This window comes from Vulpes lagopus, chromosome 4 (genome assembly GCF_018345385.1).
Source record: "Vulpes lagopus strain Blue_001 chromosome 4, ASM1834538v1, whole genome shotgun sequence".
Classification (NCBI taxonomy): Eukaryota; Metazoa; Chordata; class Mammalia; order Carnivora; family Canidae; genus Vulpes; species Vulpes lagopus.
Genome location: NC_054827.1, coordinates 50,471,667 through 50,490,239, shown reverse-complemented (window position 1 = coordinate 50,490,239; position 18,573 = coordinate 50,471,667). Strand labels below are relative to the sequence as shown.

Genomic DNA, 18,573 nt, shown 5'->3' with positions numbered 1-18,573 from the left:
CAAGAGAGACACACACAAGGAGGCAGAGACGCAGGCAGAGGGAGAAGCAGGCTCCCCCAGGGGAGCCCCGTGCAGGACTCGATCCCGGGACCCCGGGGTCACGCCCGGAGCCGAAGAAGGCAGGCGCTCAACGGCTCAGCCGCCCAGGCGCCCCATCGAAGTTATTGATGAGATCTTTGATTGATGAGACCTGCGAGATGCAGGCTGTGTATCTCCCACTGACGTCACATCTCGGGTGGAACTGGTCAGCATTCCAGGCCTCGACAGCCACCTGCGGCTCGGGCTGCCGGAGTCCTCCCACCACCAACTCCCTGGTGCCCAGCCTGCCCCTTCGCCCTGCTTACCTGTGTTACCTTTGCCGTCCTCCGTCCTAGGGCACCCCGGATTCTCTCAGAGGCCGGCCCGCCCCTCCCAGCGGGCAGGCGCACGGGGACATCGTGCACACGGACCCCCCCCCCCCCCCGCAGGCTCCGGGGCCCCCGTTCCCCGACCCCCACTCCCACGTCCCCCCCTGCGGCGCCCCTCCCCCTCCCCCACTCTCCCTCCCCGCCTTTCCCGCAGCGCCCCCCACTGCTCCCAGTCACCTCGCGGCGCCCCTCCCCCTTCCGTTTCCCCGCCTCCTCCCTCTCCTCCCCGCAGGGCGCTCCCACCCCTCCCCCGCGCCCCTCCCCCTCCCCCACTCTCCCTCCCCGCCTTTCCCGCAGCGCCCCCCACTGCTCCCACTCACCTCGCGGCGCCCCTCCCCCTTCCGTTTCCCCCCCTCCTCCCCTCCCCCCACGGCGCCCCCACCCCTCCCCCGCGCCCCTCCCCCTCCCCCACTCTCCCTCCCCGCCTTTCCCGCAGCGCCCCCCACTGCTCCCACTCACCTCGCAGCGCCCCTCCCCCCTCCGTTTCCCTGCCTCCTCCCTCTCCTCCCCCCACGGCGCTCCCACCCCTCCCCCGCGCCCCTCCCCCTCCCCCGCCCCCCCCCCCCCCCCCCCGCTCCTCCCCGCGGCGCCCGGGAGCCGGGGGCCCGGATCGGGGACGTGGCTGGGAGGAGTCTGGCGGCTCCGGGTTCCGGGCCGGCCGCGGCCATGGCGGAGCCCACGGTGTGCTCCTTCCTCACCAAGGTGCTGTGCGCCAACGGCGGCCGCATGCTGCTGCAGGACCTGCGCGGCCACGTGGAGCTGCCCGAGGCCAGGCTGCGGGACGTGCTGCGCCAGGCCGGGCCCGAGCGCTTCCTGCTGCAGGAGGTGCAGGAGACGGAGGAGGCCCAGGCGCAGGCGCAGGCGCAGGCCCAGGCCCAGGCGGAGGGCGCCCCGGGCGGCGCGGGGGGCGCGGGGGGCGCGGGCGGCGCGGGCGGCGGCGGGCCGCGCGCCTGGCGGGTGGTGGCCGTGTCCTCCGCGCGCCTCTGCGCCCGCTACCAGCGCGGCGACTGCCAGGCCTGCGACCAGCTGCACCTCTGCCGCCGCCACATGCTGGGCAAGTGCCCGAACCGCGACTGCTGGTGAGGCGGGGCCGCGGGGCCCCCGGGCTGGAGGAGGGGCGCTGGCTCGGGCACCCCTGCCCCGCGCCCCCGAGGCGGAGGGCGAGCCCCGCAGGGGTCCCGGGAGCCCCAGCCGCCAGCGCCGTGGGAGGGAGGCCCACAGTCGGGTCAGCCCGGGGCTGAGGGCCTGGCCCCTCCTCGGAGAGCCCCTCCGCTCCGCGGCTCCTCCGTGCGGCTCCAGGGACTCCCGGGCCCCCGGGAGCTGGGGACTTGGGGAGGCGTTTTTAAGATTTTATTCACTCATGAGAACACACACAGAGAGAGGCAGGGGCACAGGCCGAGGGAGAAGCCCGACGTGGGACTCGACCCCGCGTCTCCAGGTCAACGCCCCGGGCTGAAGGCGGCGCCAAACCGCTGCGCCGCCCGGGCTGCCCTGGGGGAGGCGTTTTAAGGCTGCTTCCTGCTCTGGCCTTCCTTGGTTTACCCAACAGCCGAAGGGGGGGGTCTCCCCCGACGTGGCCGTGCCTGGGGTGGGGAAGGCGAGCATAGTCCTCCGCAGAGCAACCTGCGGCTTTAAAGCATCCCGATTGAAGGGGAAAATGACCTTGGGAGGAGAGTTGCTTCAACTCCCCTCTCTTAGCATCAGTGCCTCCTAGTAGGCTGCAGTATCTATGGGTTCGTGGGAAATTGTTCAGCTTCACGAGTTACAAGCGACCCCAGGCGAGGCATTTGGCGGACTGGCCCCTTCTTCACCCGGGCCTCTGATCCAGAGCTCTGCATTCTCCTAGGTCTACCTGCACCCTTTCCCATGACATCCACACACCTGTCAACATGCAAGTACTGAAAAACCATGGGCTTTTTGGCCTCAATGAGGCCCAGCTACGGATCCTGCTTTTACAGAATGACCCGTGCCTTTTACCAGAGGTGAGTTACCAAGAATTCACCCTCATGTGTCTGCAAGATGGAAGAAGTCAGGGGAGAACATCAAAAGTCCGCTTAAAGAGGGCAGCAGGTGTATGCGTGAAGGTAATGGTGCGGTGCTGACCTTTATGGAGTCTTTGTGATTTTACCAGGCTCGATACACAGGGAGTGATGAACGTGTGGTAAAGAAATGATGATAATTCCTATTAGTTTTTGGTTGTTTACTGAAAGCTAAGCCATTCATATAACTTCATTAATAACCTGTCCCCATGTTGGAAAGGGAGGTGGGCAGGGGGTTAGGGTGACTGGGTCATGGACACTGACGGGGGCACTTGGAGGGATGAGCACTGCGTGTTATGCTATATGTTGGCAAATTGAACTCCAATAAAAAAAAAAATAACGTCCCCATTTTACAGATGAGGAAACTGAGGCTCAGATATATTAACTTGGCCAAGGTCACATAGTACATGGCAGATTTGAATCTAAATCTGTCTGTGAAGCCTGTGTTTTGTTACTTGCCTGCTTATGCTTTTGCCTATTTTTCTATTGAGGCATTTGTCTTTTTCTATTAATTTATAAGATGTCTTTAAGGATACCAGTCTCTTTTGTGGTTACATTTGTTGTAAGTATTTTCCTCTATTTACTTTCTCGGGGCTTTCAATATTAATTTTAATTGCTTTGAAATGATTTGGTTGCAAATGCTTAACAGGTGCCTATTAGAAATGCTATCATGGTGAAATTAGCATGTTTGTATCTGTTTAGCTATAAGTGAAGAATTTTTTTTTTTAAGATTTATTTATTTTAGAGAGAGAGCATGGGGGTGGGGACAGGCGGGGTTGCAGATAGAGAGGGAGAGAATCTCAGACGGACTCTGTGCTGAGTGCAGAGCCCAACACGAGGCTCAATCTCATGACCCTGAGGTCAGGACCTAAGCCCAAACCAAGAGTTGAATGTTCAACCAACTGAGCCACCCAGGTGCCCCTCCACAAAGAATTCTTAAAAACCAAAGAGTTGGAATCCTAAAAGAAAATATTACAAGAGCCCACCCGTTGAAAGTAGAATTTTCTACTCTGGCACAATGATGCCATCATAGACGCTCAAGTTGCCATAAGAGGAGTAGGAAGAAAAGAGGATGTTGGGAAAATAGAGGGTAGTTTGTGACTCTAGTCCTCTGTTAATGCTAAGGTATTTTAGGCTTTGGAAGGGAAGGGACTCACAAGATGTGAGCTCCAGCCTTTGTGATTAGCCCTCAAGGCGGCAGAATCAGTATGCAAAAGATAGTGCTGGCGTCAGCCTTAAGAGCCAAGAGGTTTATTCTTCACATCCGTCTCTTTTCTAATTTCTTTGGGCTTTGAAGCTGCGCTTGGTCAGGCATGGTTATAAGGCAGATACATTCCAACCATGTTGCCAAAAGGACTCCAAGCAGCAGCTGGAGCAAGTTATTGGCAAGAAGGGAGAGGGGAAGGGCAGCAACTGGGTCCAGTCCTTCCTCTCTCAGAGAGAAGGGGCAGTGATGCTCTAGTTACCTTTTAGTTTTTTTATGATATTGTTTGACTTATGGAAGTTTAATGTTGTTACGTTGTTTAACTTATTGAACCCTTTTCTTTATGACTTCTACCTGCTGTCCTGGGTCCAGCCTCACTGTGTCATATCAGACTACTGCAGTATTTCATGAGCAGCCAATGGGGTTGGCTGCATCTATGCCAGCAGCCCACCCCTGGTCCTATCACCCAGGACTGGAGGTGTGTATTATGTGGCACACAGCATGGCCACTTAGGCAGCAGGGACGATGGACAAACAGTGAATGAGGCAGGAATGATGCTTCATATATATTTTATACATATGTTGTATAAAAATGCCCCATGACCCTTTACCATCACTCTCCTAAAGACACAATACATAGGGATGCCTGGGTGGCTAGGCAGTTGAGCGTCTGCCTTTGGCTCAGGGCGTGATCCCGGAGTGTCAGGATCGAGTCCCACAATGGGCTTCCTGCATGGAGCCTGCCTCTTCCTCTGCCTATGTCTCTGCCTCTCTCTCTCTGTCTCTCATGAATAAATAAAATCTTAAAAAAAAAAAAAAAGACACAATACATAATACAAATAAACCACTTAATAAAAAGATAATAGGAACAAATATTGGGATCTTGTGATTTATAATGAGAAATATAATATATTTGGTCTTCATCCCCATTACTGGCAAAGAGGTCCTAAAACCCTTGGAATTTCCTAAATGATGAGAGCTGTAAAGGTGTCTGTTAACACCTTTATAAAGGTGATTTTTGGAAAGCCCCTAGGTAACCTGAGGATGGGAGCTGGTTGTCAGGAGAACCAATCTTGTGATTAGACAATGGTAAGTTTTACCCCTCTGCCTCCTACTCTCCACCTCCTGGGAGGACAGAGGGGCTAGAGATTGAGTTCACTCACCAGCGGCCAACTGATTGAATCGATTGTACCATTGTTATGAAGTCTCCATAAAAACCCCAAAGGACAGGGCAGCCCGGGTGGCTCAGTGGTTTAGCGCCACCTTTAGCCCAGGGCGTGATCCTGGAGACCTGGGATCGAGTCCCACGTCAGGCTCCCTGCATGGAGCCTGCTTCTCCCTCTGCCTGTGTCTCTGCCTCGCTCTGTGTAATCTCTCATGAATCAATCAATCAGTCAATCAATCTTAAAAAATAAAAAACCAAAGGACAGACTTTCAGATAGCTTCCAGGTTGAGCGTGTGGAGGTGCTGGGAGAGTGGGAACCCAGGAGAGAACATGGAAGCTCCACATGGGACACCTGGTTGTTGTCTGCTGAGAATTACTTGGTGGTGTTGAAAGAAACACACATTGGAAATATGTACAATGTTGAGGGGACCGCGTGGCCTAATGGATAAGGCGTCTGACTTCGGAAATATGTACAATGTGATGCTGATACATTTGAAAATTTCAATGAAATGGACACATTTCTAGAAAAAAAAAAAAGTATAACTCATCAGAACTGATTCAAGGGGACACCTGGGTGGCTCAGCAGTTGAAGCCTTCCACTCAGGGTGTGATCCCAGGGTCCTGGATAGAATTCCACATCAGTCTCTCTGTGGGAACCTGTTTCTCCCTCTGCCTGTGTCTCTGCCTCTTTCTTTCTGTGTCTCTCATGAATAAATAAATAAAATCTTAAAAAGAAATGAAAGAGGGGATCCTTGGGTGGCTCAGCAGTTTAGCACCTGCCTTCGGCTCAGGGAGTGATCCTGGAGTCCCAGGATCAAGTCCCACATCGGGCTCCCTGCATGGAACCTGCTTCTCCCTCTGCCTGTGTCTCTGCCTCTCTCTCTCTTTCTCTGTGACTCTCATGAATAAATAAATAAAATCTTAAAAAAAAGAAAGAAAAAACTGATTCATGAAAGAATAGAAATCCAGAATAGTCTTTATTTTTGAATGACAAAAGCATTAAACATGAAAATTTTAAAACATCATAAAACTAGAGTACTAGTCATGGGGAGGAGAGGAAAAAATAGAACACAATGAACTTAGGGAGACAAACCATAAGAGAAAAAAACTGGAGGTATGAGGGTCACTGGAGGGAAGGGGGTGGGGGGATGGGGTAACTGGGTGGTGGACATGAAGGAGACCATGTGATGTAATGAGCACTGGGTGATATATAAGACTGATAAATTGGGCAGCCCCGGTGGCTCAGCGGGTTAGCACCGCCTGCAGGCCAGGGCCTGATCCTGGAGACCCGGGATCAAGTCCCACATCAGGCTCCCTGCGTGGAGCCTGCTTCTCCCTCTGCCTATATCTCTGCCTCTCTCTCTGTGTGTGTCTCTCATGAATAAATAAATGAAAAATCTTTATAAAAAAAAAAAAAAGACTGATAAATTGCTGAACTCTACCTCTGAAACCAGTAATACATTGAATGTTAATTAATTGAATTTAAATAAAAAATATTTGCAAATGTGGGAGGGGGGAATAGAGAACTACTTTTTATTTTTTATTTTTTTAATTTAAATTCAATTTGCCAACATATATAACACCCAGTGCTCAACCCCATTAAGTGCCTTTCTTAGTGCCCGTCACCCAGTCACCCTATCCCCTCCACCCAGAGAGCTACTTTTTAATGGATACAGTTTCAGTGTGGAATGATGAAAAAGTTCTAGAGAAGAATAGTGATGGTTGAACAACAATGTGTATGTACTTAATGCTTCTGAATTGCACATCCAAATGTAAAATGGCTAAATGGTAAATTTTATGTTTATATATATATTTTGCTACAATAAAAAAGTTAAAAAATTTTAGAAGTCTTCTATAAGAAAATATTGGGCTCATATAGTTTGTTGAGCTCTATCAAATCTTAAAGAATAGGTTATTTTGATTGGGGAACTAGGTCTAGGATCTCTTTTTCTTGATTTCCTACACATTCTTAAACCAGTATCATACTGTTCAATTAAAGTAGTTTATATTTTAATATATAATGGTACAAGTCATTGTGCCAATTACACATCTTTTTCAAAAATTATTTCTTGTGGTGCCTGGGTGGCTCACACTGGTTAAGCGTCTGCTTTTGGTTGGGGTCATGATCCCATGATCCCATGATCCCTGGGATTGAGCCCTGCATCAGGCTCCCTGCTCAGTGAGAAGACTGCCTCTCCACTCCCCGCTGTCTCTGTCAAATAAATAAAATATTTAAATAAAAAAATTATTTCTTGGAGCACCTGGTTGGCTCAGTGGGTAGAGCATGCAACTCCTGGTCTTGGGGTTATGAGTTTGAGCCCCATGCGATGTATAGAGATTACTCAAAAATAAAAACTTAAAAAAATTTTTTTTCTACAATTGCCTTAAAAAACAGTGAAAACAAATGTGTTAAGTGTTACTTTATTTCTGGACCAGGTCTGTTTACTGTACAACAAAGGTGAAGCACTCTATGGCTACTGCAACCTCAAGGACAAATGCAACAAGTTCCATGTGTGCAAATCCTTCGTCAGAGGGGAGTGCAGACTTCCGAAATGCAAACGGTCCCATCAACTCACTCATGCTTCAGCCCTGACACTGCTGCAGGACCAAGGACTGAATATTCCAAGTGTCATTAATTTTCAGATCATCTCCACCTACAAGCACATGAAGCTGCACAAGATGCTTGAAAATCAAGGTGAGTGGGTGGGTGAGCTCAGTCAATTAAGTGTCTGCCTTTGGCTTGGGTCATAATACCAGGGTCCTGGGACCAAGATCCACACCAAGGCTCCTTGCTCAGTGGGAAGCCTGAGTCTCCCTCTCGAGACCTCTGCTCCTCCCCCTGCTTGTGCTCTTTCTATGTCAAATAAATAAATAACATCATTTAAAAGAAAGAAACAGAAAGAAAGAAGGAAAAATAGAGAAAGAGAAAGAGAGAAAAAGAAAAGAAGAGAAAAAAGCAAGAAAAGCAGCCCGGGTGGCTCAGCGGTTTAGCGCCTGCCTTCATCCCAGAGCGTGACCCTGGAGACCCCGGATCGAGTTCCACGTTGGGCTCCCTGCATGGAGCCTGCTTCTCATTCCACCTGTGCCTCCGCTTCTCTGTCTCCTCTCTGTGTATTCTCATGAATAAATAATAAAATTAAAAAAAAAAAAGAAAAGAAGGAAGAAATTAAGAAAAAAAAGAAAATCAAGGTGAGAATATCAGAGGGAGACAGAGCACTACCACATAGAGTTTTGACCAGGAGGTCAGTCTGGGGGATGGCACCCTATATGATAAGTTTTACTTTGTCCTTGGGGAAACTTAGAACCAACATTATATGATGTAAAATTGTGGTTCTAACCAAAGAAGGGAAGGGATAGAGTTTATTTTCAGTGCTATCAGCTAATGGCATCTATCCAAGGGTTTGCTAAGCTAGGGGCCACGAAGTAGGTACAACTGTCCCCACAGCTTTGTTAGGAAGAAAGAGGAGCGAGGTGGGGGCCAGTGGATGAGAAAGGGAAGGAAAATATAGGAATGGCTTTCTTTTCTTAAATTAAGGTGTATTCTTCTTTATTTTTCTTGAGGTAATAACATATAATGCCATAGAAGTTTCAGATGTACAACATGATTCGATATTTGTGTATGTTGCAAGGTGATCACAATAAGTGGAGCTAACATCTATCATCATATATAGTTACAAAGTTTTTCTTGAAATGAGAACTTTTTTTTTAAAAGATTTTATTTATTTATTCATGAGAGACACAGAGAGAGGGAGAGGCAGAGACACAGGCAGAGGGAGAGGCAGGCTTCATGCAGGGAGCCCGACATGGGACTCAATCCTGGGTCTCCAGGATCACGGCCTGGACTGAAGGCAGCGCTAAACCGCTGAGCCACCGGGGCTGCCCCTGAGCCACTGGAGCTGCCCGAAATGAGAACTTTTAAGAAAGTATTTTCTTTTGGGGCGCCTGGATGGCGCAGTTGGTTAAAAGGCTGACTCTTGGTTTCGGCTCAGGTTGTGATCTCAGGGTCATGGGATCGGACCCCGTGTCGGCTCCACGATCAGCACAGAGTCTGCTTGGGATGCTCTCCCTCTGCCATTCCTGCTCATTCTCTCTCTGAAATAAATAAATCTTCAAAAAAAGTATTTTTTTTCCAGTGGTTAAGAAACTTCAAGCATATGACAGAAAAATTTGAAAAATGTAGAGATCTACATTTGTGTAGATCTAAATGTGTTACATTACACTCTAAAATTGTGTAATGATTCCACTCATTCTTTTTTTTTTTTAAGATTTTATTTATTTATTTGTGACAGAGAGAGAGAGAGAGAGAGAGAGAGAGACAGGCAGAGGGAGAAGCAGGCTCCGTGCAGGGAGCCCAACGTGGGACTCGATCCCAGGTCTCCAGGATCAAACCCTGGGCTAAAAGCGGCGCTAAACTGCTGGACCACCGCGGCTGCCCTGATTCCACGCATTCTTATCCATAATCATTACCAACATTTAACTGAGGGCCCTTCCCTCTTGTTGCTCTACAAATTCTAGTCCAGTTGTGATCACATTATTAGTATTAGTATTAGTATTAGTATTAGTATTAGTAGTATCTTATATTTTCACTTTATACAACATCATAAACGTCTTTCCATATAGCAGCATAGTCTCTCATTTTTTAAGGTCAGCAAAGTGTGGTCTGGTGTACTTTTATTTATTTTTTATTTTTTGAAAAGATTTTATTTATTTATTCATGAGAGAGAGAGGCAGAGAGAGAGAAGCAGGCCCCACGCAGGGAGCCCCACGTGGGACTCAATCCTGGGTCTCCAGGACCATGCCCTGGACCGAAGGCAGACGCTAAACCGCCAAGCCATCCAGGGATCCCCATGTCTGCTGTACTTTTAATTACAATGCATTCAGGTTACTTATCCTATTAAATTTGCTTATAGCTGAAAATCAGTTTCAGTGGGAGGTAGGCTTAGGAGAATTGTCGATGGGAAAACCAAATCAGTGAAGCCAGAGTCTCCAAGCTTTCGATACAGAGTTTTCTTATGTTGGGATGGGGCTGACTTCCTGCACGAGTGGTATGGAGGTGGTGTCGGGGGCTATCTAGGGGACCCTAAATGGTGGTAGGGATCTTCTGCTCTATACTGTACAGGGCCTGTCATTACCTTCATCTGGTCTTGTTTAGTGAGTCTCTCCCAACTGTGAAATAGAGACTTCCTGCTCTGTTTGTGTGTAAAATCCAGAAGACACAAACTCTCCAAATCCATAGTGTTGGGACTTTCGTCTGAGATCTGATTAGCAGGGCTGATGCTCCCAACATAAAATGAAATTGAGAGCAATAAAAGGGGTGTCTCAGGAAAGCTCATCTTTTTCCTCTTCTTTTTAGATAATTCAGCTTCTTCTGCTGAGTATGCACAGGGCCTTGAGAAACAAGGAGTACATGTAGCTGGCGCTGCAGAAGCCAGTCCTCTGGCTTCTGTCCCTCCTCAGTCAGCCAAGAAGCCACACACAGGTAAACCGTAAAGAATGTCCGTGAAATATGAAGCTCGTCCAATTGGAAGATCTGAAAACAAAGCTTCTGTTGAGCTTGATTTGTAAGTTCATTCATTTAATCACTTTTCAATAATGGTCATAGTACTACCTACCTCACAAGTTGTTGTAAAAATTAAAGAAGACGGAGAAGGGGAAAACATCAGGTTGGAAGGATAACACTGGGGATGGGTGGTTGGGGATGTGGTTGGACACCGAGCCGGTGGCGAGGGGAGAACGTGAGTGTGGCTGGGGGTTAGTCCAGGGCAAACTCTGAAGATGGCACAGTCTGCCTGTAGTTCCTGGCAGCTTCCCCCAGGCTGGCGGGAGTTCTGACACGAGCAGGGTTCTGCTGACTTGCTCTGTGACCCAGCCGGGGTTTTCTAGATGCCCACATATATGATTTACCTAGTGGTAGTCAGAGACTATGTACACTTTGTACTCTTGCTTTTTCTTAATGTTTCATAAGCATCTTTCCCTGTCCACATTTTATCACAGATAATCCTTTTTATGCACAGGTACACTAGTATATAATCATTTACTTAATGACTTCCCTCATTCTGGGATATTTCAATTCTTTCTAACAAATTTTGAACAGAACTCTTTTCTTAAAATCCTCATGATATTGAATTTTAAAATGTATTCCTTTGCCTAGCCCGTCGGTGCTAAACGATAATGTCTTTTGATTTGCATTTCCTTAAATATATGCAAGTGAATGTTTTTCTGTGTGCGTGCTTTCTGTATGTCTTTTTCTGTGTGCAGTTTGTGCCTGCCCTTCAAATCCTGGGGCCTCCTCTGTGCTGATGTGGGATGGCCTTTAAATAGGTTCCTTAATTTTCATAAAAGGATACCAGTTGTACCGTGCTCACGTGATATCCAGCTCTCGTGGATCCATCCTCTGGATCCATCCTCAGCCAGCACCACAGAGTTTCTAACTTTTGCGTGCTCACCAAAGATTTCTACCTCACTGTGTCTACTCTGCATTTCTTACTCAGTTTTTCACCAAAGCCCCATCGCTCTAGTATCGTTCATCCATTCCTCATCCATTCCTCAAAGTCGTCTCCATTCTTTCTGTGGATCGAGAGGGACCCTGAGAAACCTATATACCTTGCCCATTTCAGGTTTCCTCTCCCTGTCCCCACCATGTGGCTTCCTTCATCCAGTTACACTTAGATGTTTGGTTCTTTGTTTTCATCAGAGTCACACAGAGAAGCAGTGTGATGAAATCTTTTTCTGTGTTTGCTGTTGTGATATCCCCAAATGTTGGTGTGTAAAGTGTTGTGGTTTTTGTTTTTTGTTTTTTGTTTTTTAATTTTAACTTTGCTGCAAGAGCACAACATTTGGGAAAGAGGAACAAGGTAGTGAGTTTTTCATAAAGCTGAATTACTTTAGTTTAGAACAATGTTTTATCATGAAACACTGTCTTTTCTACTGGGGGAGGTGTGCAAAAATATCCCCTTTTTTTTTTTTTTTAAATATCCTTTTCAAAGTGAGAAATCGCTGTGTTTTCTCCTAATGGACAGTAAGAGCCCTGCAGCTTCAGTGAATCTTTTCACTTTGTCCAAAGTGGTTGTCTTACTGAAAACCCTTATGTTCTGCATAACTTGTTTTCTTTTTCCTTGTTCTGATATCTCCTGGTGCTAATTTTTTTAAGAATTATTTTTACATTTTATTATTATTATTTTCATTTTATCCTTTTACTATGTGTATTTTTTCTATAAGCCATCTTTAATTCTTAACAGAAGCAATGTAGGGTATAAATGTATATCCTATACATGAAGAGACTTGGTGGACTTTTTCAGTATTGTGTCTTTTTGAGATATGCTTATATATGCGTAAAAAATGACTCTTTGTAATCTTTGTTACAATATTTTATTCAATTCTATAATATTCCAAATAAAGCTTAGTTCCGTTAGTATTCATTCTGTAAAAATATTTTATATAATCCCACTTGACCCTCATTTTCATCTCATGATACAGCTGTGGGAAAGTTATCACATTAAAATTGGGGATGAATTTTCTTTGGTCATCTATCAAGGCTTCTGAGGTGAAGCGGCACATCGATAGGCTCCACAGATCCAGCATATCCTAAGTTAAATGATTAACTTTCCTACAGACTCATTTTGCCTTTGGTTTCTTTATTTTGGTGTGTTACCAACCTACTGACTTAAACCAAAGCCCTGCAAATTGCCCCATACTCTTCTTTCGCCGGTTCCTGATGTCAAACTGGTGACCCAATGTTGGAGATTAATTTCCCTTCTAACATCTCAAATTTTGATCCTTTTCTGCCTCTTTCTTTACATCCCTGACACACTGCCCTCTTTCTAACCCTCAGCACCTCTTGCATTATTGCACAGATGGTGGATTCAGCGGCTTCCCAGTCGTGTCTCATGAGAATATTTTTATAGCAGGTGCTAGGTGGCCCCCTACTCTCCTTCAGTGACGACAGTCCCATTAAAAAAATCTTTTTTTATAAAATAGGCTTTTACGGATTTCATTGATCTCCTTACCACCACCACCACCCCCCTTCCATCCTGTGCCTGGCCAATCTTTGAAATGCAGACATAATCACATTGCTTTGTTTTGCCATAACTTCATTGGTCCCTGTTATGCAATGTAGGAGTCATAAACTCAGATGCCTTCTTAGATGAGAAAGGTGAGCTAAGTGGATGATGTGAGCTGGATATAAGAGAAATGGGAGGAAAGAGGAAGTGTCCTAGCAAGTTGTCCCACCAGCTACTTAAATCGGTAGCTCTGGGGGTCCCTCCTGCCTCTTGTGCCCATGTGGGGATGTGGGCCCATTTTGTCATGGTGTCCAATTAGTTGAAAGAAGCTCGATCCAGATTTTATGATACATTTTCAGATTTTGAAATACTGGCTTAGATTGAGTTTTAGAAATGCAGAACAATAGTGTATATACTGAACTACTTGCAATTTTTGGAATGTGCTGTTTTATTTTATAACTCTCCGTGTTTATGAATGATGTTCCCATTAAGTGCCACTCTCCCTCTTCCTGCCTCAAAATCTGGCAAAATCAGATTCTTTAAAATGCTAGATTAGTCTTTTCTGACCCCACGAAAGGCGGTTCACTTAGCATTCTCAAAGTTCTAGCATAGCACTTACTTTGCCCTGCTTTCTACTTTTCTTTCCTAACTTTGAGCAAAAGCAAAACCATTATTTCTTCTTTTGGACACTTTTTTTGCCATATAATGAATCAAACTGTGTTGTGAATCCATCAGTATCATATTGGTCTTTATTGTTCTTTTTTCTCCCCACATAATATATTTTTCATTTTCAAGAAGTCTTTTTCCCTTAAGGAATATGTTATTTAAGGTAAATATTTTTTTGGTGCTTCAATTTGAATCATCTAGGACTAAAATTAATTGTTTAAGACTTATGATACTAATCTTTCTGTCAAAAAATTAAGGCTCTTCATTGCTAATGGGTTCCTTGGTTTCTTTCATTATAAATTTGTTCTATATATATATATATATATATATATATATATTCCTCATTACATTGATCTTTTTTTCTTAGCTAAAGATATCTGTATTGCTACTCAGTATGGGAATCTCTAGAATGCTATTGGTTTTTAAAATATTTGACTATTGTTGAATTATCTTTGTTCTAACAATGTTAGATGGCCTTTTTTCCTTCTAAATATAAAATCATGGCTACAAAAAGATTTGTCTTATGTATTTGTTTTGTGTTAAATAAAATTATGGCTAGAAAATATATTTTTTGATATTTCGTCATTAAATATGAAGTTAATTATTGTTTTAAACAAATGTTCTCTATTTAATACGGCAAATTACATTTATTGTTTGTTAGAAGCTTTTAGTAAGAATTGGTATCTTTTGTATAATCACATAATTTTTATCATTTAAATCAATATGATTATATTACTGGCGTTGCTATATTAACACATTCTTAAATTTTGAGTAACTCTACTTGATTATGGCATATGCTCTTTCAATGTATTGCTTTTCCCTATTTGGTTATTTTTATTATAATTATATGCATCTATACATTCATAAATAAAATTCATTTATATTTTATATGTGTATGTAGTCATTTGCTTTTTATTTTTATTGCTATATGCTCAAAGTATACATTTCATTCTAAGTGCTGTTTTGAGTTCTGCAGATGGATTTATAATGTCATTTTTTAACAATTTTTTTCCAGCTTTATTAAGGTATTATTGACATAGAGCATTTTATAAGTTTTAGGCATATTAGGTGATGATTTCATACATGTATATCATGGTCAAATGATTATTACAATAAATTTAGTGCATCCATCACCTCACATTGATTATTATTTTTATTTATTTTTTAAAGATTTGTTTATTTACTTATTTATTCAGAGAGAGAGAGAGAGAGAGAGAGGCAGAGACACAGGCAGAGGAAGAAGCAGGCTCCACATGGGACTCAATCCCGGGTTTCCAGGATCACACCCCGGGCTGCAGGCGGCGCTAAACCACTATGCCACCAGGGCTGCCCTGATTATTATTTTTAAAGTAATATATACTGTATTCTTGAATTTCTCTATTCTTATGTAGGAAAATTTTTCCAAAACATTTTTTGGAAAATACGATGACATATCATTGTGGAAATTGGGGAGTCTACAGGAATTGTATTCAGAAGGAAGTAGTAATCCCCATAATACCATTGTATAGTACTTTTCTGAGTTCTTTAGATAGACTACCTTGCTTAGTCATCAAAACAGAGGTGAGTTAAATCAGTACTGCCCTGACCTAGGCAAGAGGGGACCCTGCCTTGGGCCTCTGCTTTAGAAAGCTTTCTCTGCTCATGATTTATGCCAGTCAAGCCCCAGGGAAATGCTTCACGTCTCTTACTCCTGCATCCTCAATGCAAAACATGATTGCTTCTGAACACTGGGCAGATCTGTGGGTTGAACCACTGTCATCATTGGAAACAGATAGACTTTTGGACTTTGTGGGGGGTTTCTGTAGTAGAAACATTTGGGTAAGCAAAAACAAACAAATTCACTTGTCTAGGCTTGCCTGCCTTTCCGAGAGTTTGGACATGATAGATTTTTACCAAATAAAATGTCTTTCCCAGTAGTTTCTGGTGTCCATTTCCCCTCTTTTTTTGTCTTCTAATTGGTAGCTCTGAGGGTACCTGCAAATTGTATAGTATTTGCTACAGGTACACATGACAGCAGGGACCATTTTTGCACTATGAAACAACTCATATTACTCTTCAATATTTATATAAGCCGTTTTCCATGTAACATGTGAAAGGCAGGATTTAGTTCCTCCATTGGCAAGTGTATGCATATCAAATGTGGTACTGGATATATGGTTTTATGTCTTTTCAAAAATATTCTTTTTTTTAAAAAAGATTTTATTTATTTATTTATTCATGAGAGACACAGAGAGAGAGAGGGAGGCATAAACACAGGCAGAGGGAGAAGCAGGCTCCATGCAGGGAGCCCGACGTGGGTCTCAATCCTGGGTCTCCAGGATCATGCCCTGGGCTGAAGGTGGCACTGAACCGCTGAGCCACCGGGCTACCCTCAAAAATATTCTTGATTTAATTAAATTTTCAAAAAATTAAAGGGGGAGTTAGGCTTCAGCTCTAGATGTAGAAAGTCACAAGAACAACCAGATAACCTACAAAATTGTAACTTTCCTCGAGCCCATAAGAGACCGTCATAAATCAAGTTCACTGAAATCCAAAAAATGACAAGGTTCTGAACAGAGAGATGTAACATAAAAATGATTTCAGCTTTGATAGAGCATGGGGGTGAGATGTTCCCCTTACAAACGGGTAGGATGAAATCAGGTATATTTTTAATGAATTCTTACAGGCCAAATATGGGTTAACATGTCAATTTGTGGGCAGCCTGGGTGGCTCAGCGGCTGCGCACCTACCTTCAGCCCAGGGCATGATCCTGGAGTCCCGGGATCGAGTCCCACATTGGGCTCCCTGCATGGAGCCTGCTTCTCCCTCTGCCTGTGTCTCTGCCTCTCTGTCTCTCTCTGTGTCTCTCATGAATAAATAAAATATTAAAAAGAAGACCAAACACGTCGATTTGTAAAAGTTAATAGTAGAAGAAAACACCAAGAAAGATGCAGGGAAAACTAAAACAGAGACTGCGATGATTACTTAGGTAATCTCCCCCCAACACAGAATTTCATAGATGAGATGATCTCTATAGTATAGGAGCGCTTATGAACATAGCAGAAGACAAAATGAAGTTACAATATTCAGTTGAACCAGGGCCTGAGGGTGGATGCTCTCCTGCCTTGCTGGAGGAAAGGTATACTGGAAGACAGGTTGGCAATATCATAAAAGGTCTTAAAAATATGCATGCTCTTAGATAAATAGTTCCAGCTGAGACATTTATCATATGATAATAATAAAAGATGTATAGAGGAATCTACTTACAAAGTTGTATTTGCTCAGGTCCTGGCAAGAAGCAGATGGTATACTTAAACTGGATAAATGGGGAATTTAATGAAGGACTTTCTATGAAGAGGTGAGCAGGAATAAGAGAAATGGACAAAGGTTGGTGGTGTATCCCAGGCTAGCAGTGATGGGGACACCGTATCACCCTAAGCATGAAGGCATAAGGTAGGGGGGTGAGGTTACAGGAACCCAGGGAGAGTAGCCATGTGAGAGAACCTCCCACCAGATGCATTCAAGGTCTTATGTTCAAGGACACAGCCAACCAGTAGTCTTTTCAGGGTAAGAGCTGGGGGAACAAATACCCTTGCCTTCCTTTTTACCATGATCAGATTTCTTGCAGATGTTCCCCCTATCCCCCACATTTGGACAAATGCACCAGAAGCCAAAGACGGAAGGAGCCTGATGAGGCAGTCTTGCAAGGATCAGCAAAGCAAACAGTATGGTGGAGAAAGGTAGAGGATGAACTGCAGGCTAATAAAAATATCTAGCCCAGGGATCCCTGGGTGGCTCAGCAAGCAGTTAAGCGCCTGCCTTCAGCCCAGAGCGTGATCCTGGAGACCCAGGATCAAATCCCACGTCGGGCTCCCTGCATGGAGCCTGCTTCTCCCTCTGCCTGTGTCTCCTCTGCCTCTCTCTCTCTCTCTCTCTCCCTCTTTCATGAATAAATAAATAAAATCTTAAAAAAAAAAAATCTAGCCCAGGGATGCCCAGGTGGCTCAGTGGTTGGGCGTCTGTCTTTGGTTCAGGGCATGATCCTGGAGTTCCCGGATCGAATCCCGCATCGGGCTCCCTGGGTGGAGCCTGCTTCTCTCTCTGCCTGTGTCTCTGCCTCTCTCTGTGTGTGTCTCTCATGAATGAATAAATAAAATCTTTAAAAAATATATATATCTAGCCCAATGTCTGAATGCAGCACTACTTATAAAGGAAATCACCTAGTTGTCCAGCATTAGGGAATTTGCTGAACAACTTATGTATAGGTCTATATCTTGGAATGGCACCATGAAAAATGATGTTTTGGGAGTATTAATAATTAAGGTGAAAAGTGTTTGTAATATATTGGTGAATGCAATGAAATTTTATGTACAGTCTGATCCCAACTTTTTATCAGCATTATATGTGGGTATGTATGTGTATGCATTTATGCATTTAAAATATCTGAAGAGGTAACTGGGTGATGGGCATAAAGGAGGGCATGTGATGTGATGGGAACTGGGTGTTATACTATATGTTGGCAAATTGAATTTAAATTTAAAAAATGTCTGGAAGAACATAGAGTCTAATGCCAACAATGCTGCTTTTGGGGAAGTGAGATTACAGATAATTTTAATATTCATGACTTTGATTCTCTGTATATCCTACCTTTTCTACAATGTGTAATAAAAAATTAAAGTTCTTTTTAGAAAAATGAGGACTATGGCATGATCCCACATTAATTCTGTGAGTTAAGTAGGTGCTATTCTTAACACTGACAAGGAAAATTCCTTAAAAATTCCATTAGAAGCCAGTTTCAGTTTTGAATATAGTTACAAAATTCTTAAATAAAATTCCAGCAAAGAACTGAACAATAATAATTATCCTGATATATCATTAGTGCCAATTACTCTACTGAGTGATTTACCTAGTTCTTTAACTTACTTTCTTATAACACTGTGAAGTAGGTATTCTACTAACATTTCCATTTTTAGGTAAGGAACCCAAAGCTCAGAAAAGTCACGGCCAAAGTTACATGGTTAATAAAGGGTAAACCAGTGTTTAACGTCAGGTTTGTCTTCATCTAAACCCGGTGTTCCAAACTACACCATAGCTAAGTAGAACTTACTTCCCAA

At 44.3% G+C, this 18,573-nt stretch overlaps 1 protein-coding gene across 1 annotated transcript; it reads left to right on the top strand.

The window, feature by feature from the left end:
- Window positions 1-1,016: 1,016 nt before the first annotated feature.
- On the top strand, window positions 1,017-10,370 carry ZC3HAV1L (zinc finger CCCH-type containing, antiviral 1 like). The gene is made up of 4 exons (XM_041753713.1): window positions 1,017-1,486; window positions 2,254-2,389; window positions 7,251-7,509; window positions 10,168-10,370. Exons 1-4 carry the CDS (start codon window positions 1,074-1,076, stop codon window positions 10,302-10,304), a joined length of 945 nt encoding a protein of 314 aa, XP_041609647.1. The 5' UTR covers window positions 1,017-1,073; the 3' UTR covers window positions 10,305-10,370.
- The last annotated feature ends 8,203 nt before the right edge of the window (window positions 10,371-18,573 follow it).

Coding starts and splice junctions, on each gene's coding strand:
- ZC3HAV1L (XM_041753713.1), top strand. CDS start 1,074: ATGGCGGAGCCCACGGTGTGCTCCTTCCTCACCAAGGTGCTGTGCGCC. Junction 1,487..2,253: donor TGCCCGAACCGCGACTGCTG/GTGAGGCGGGGC, acceptor GCATTCTCCTAG/GTCTACCTGCACCCTTTCCC. Junction 7,510..10,167: donor CAAGATGCTTGAAAATCAAG/GTGAGTGGGTGG, acceptor TCTTCTTTTTAG/ATAATTCAGCTTCTTCTGCT.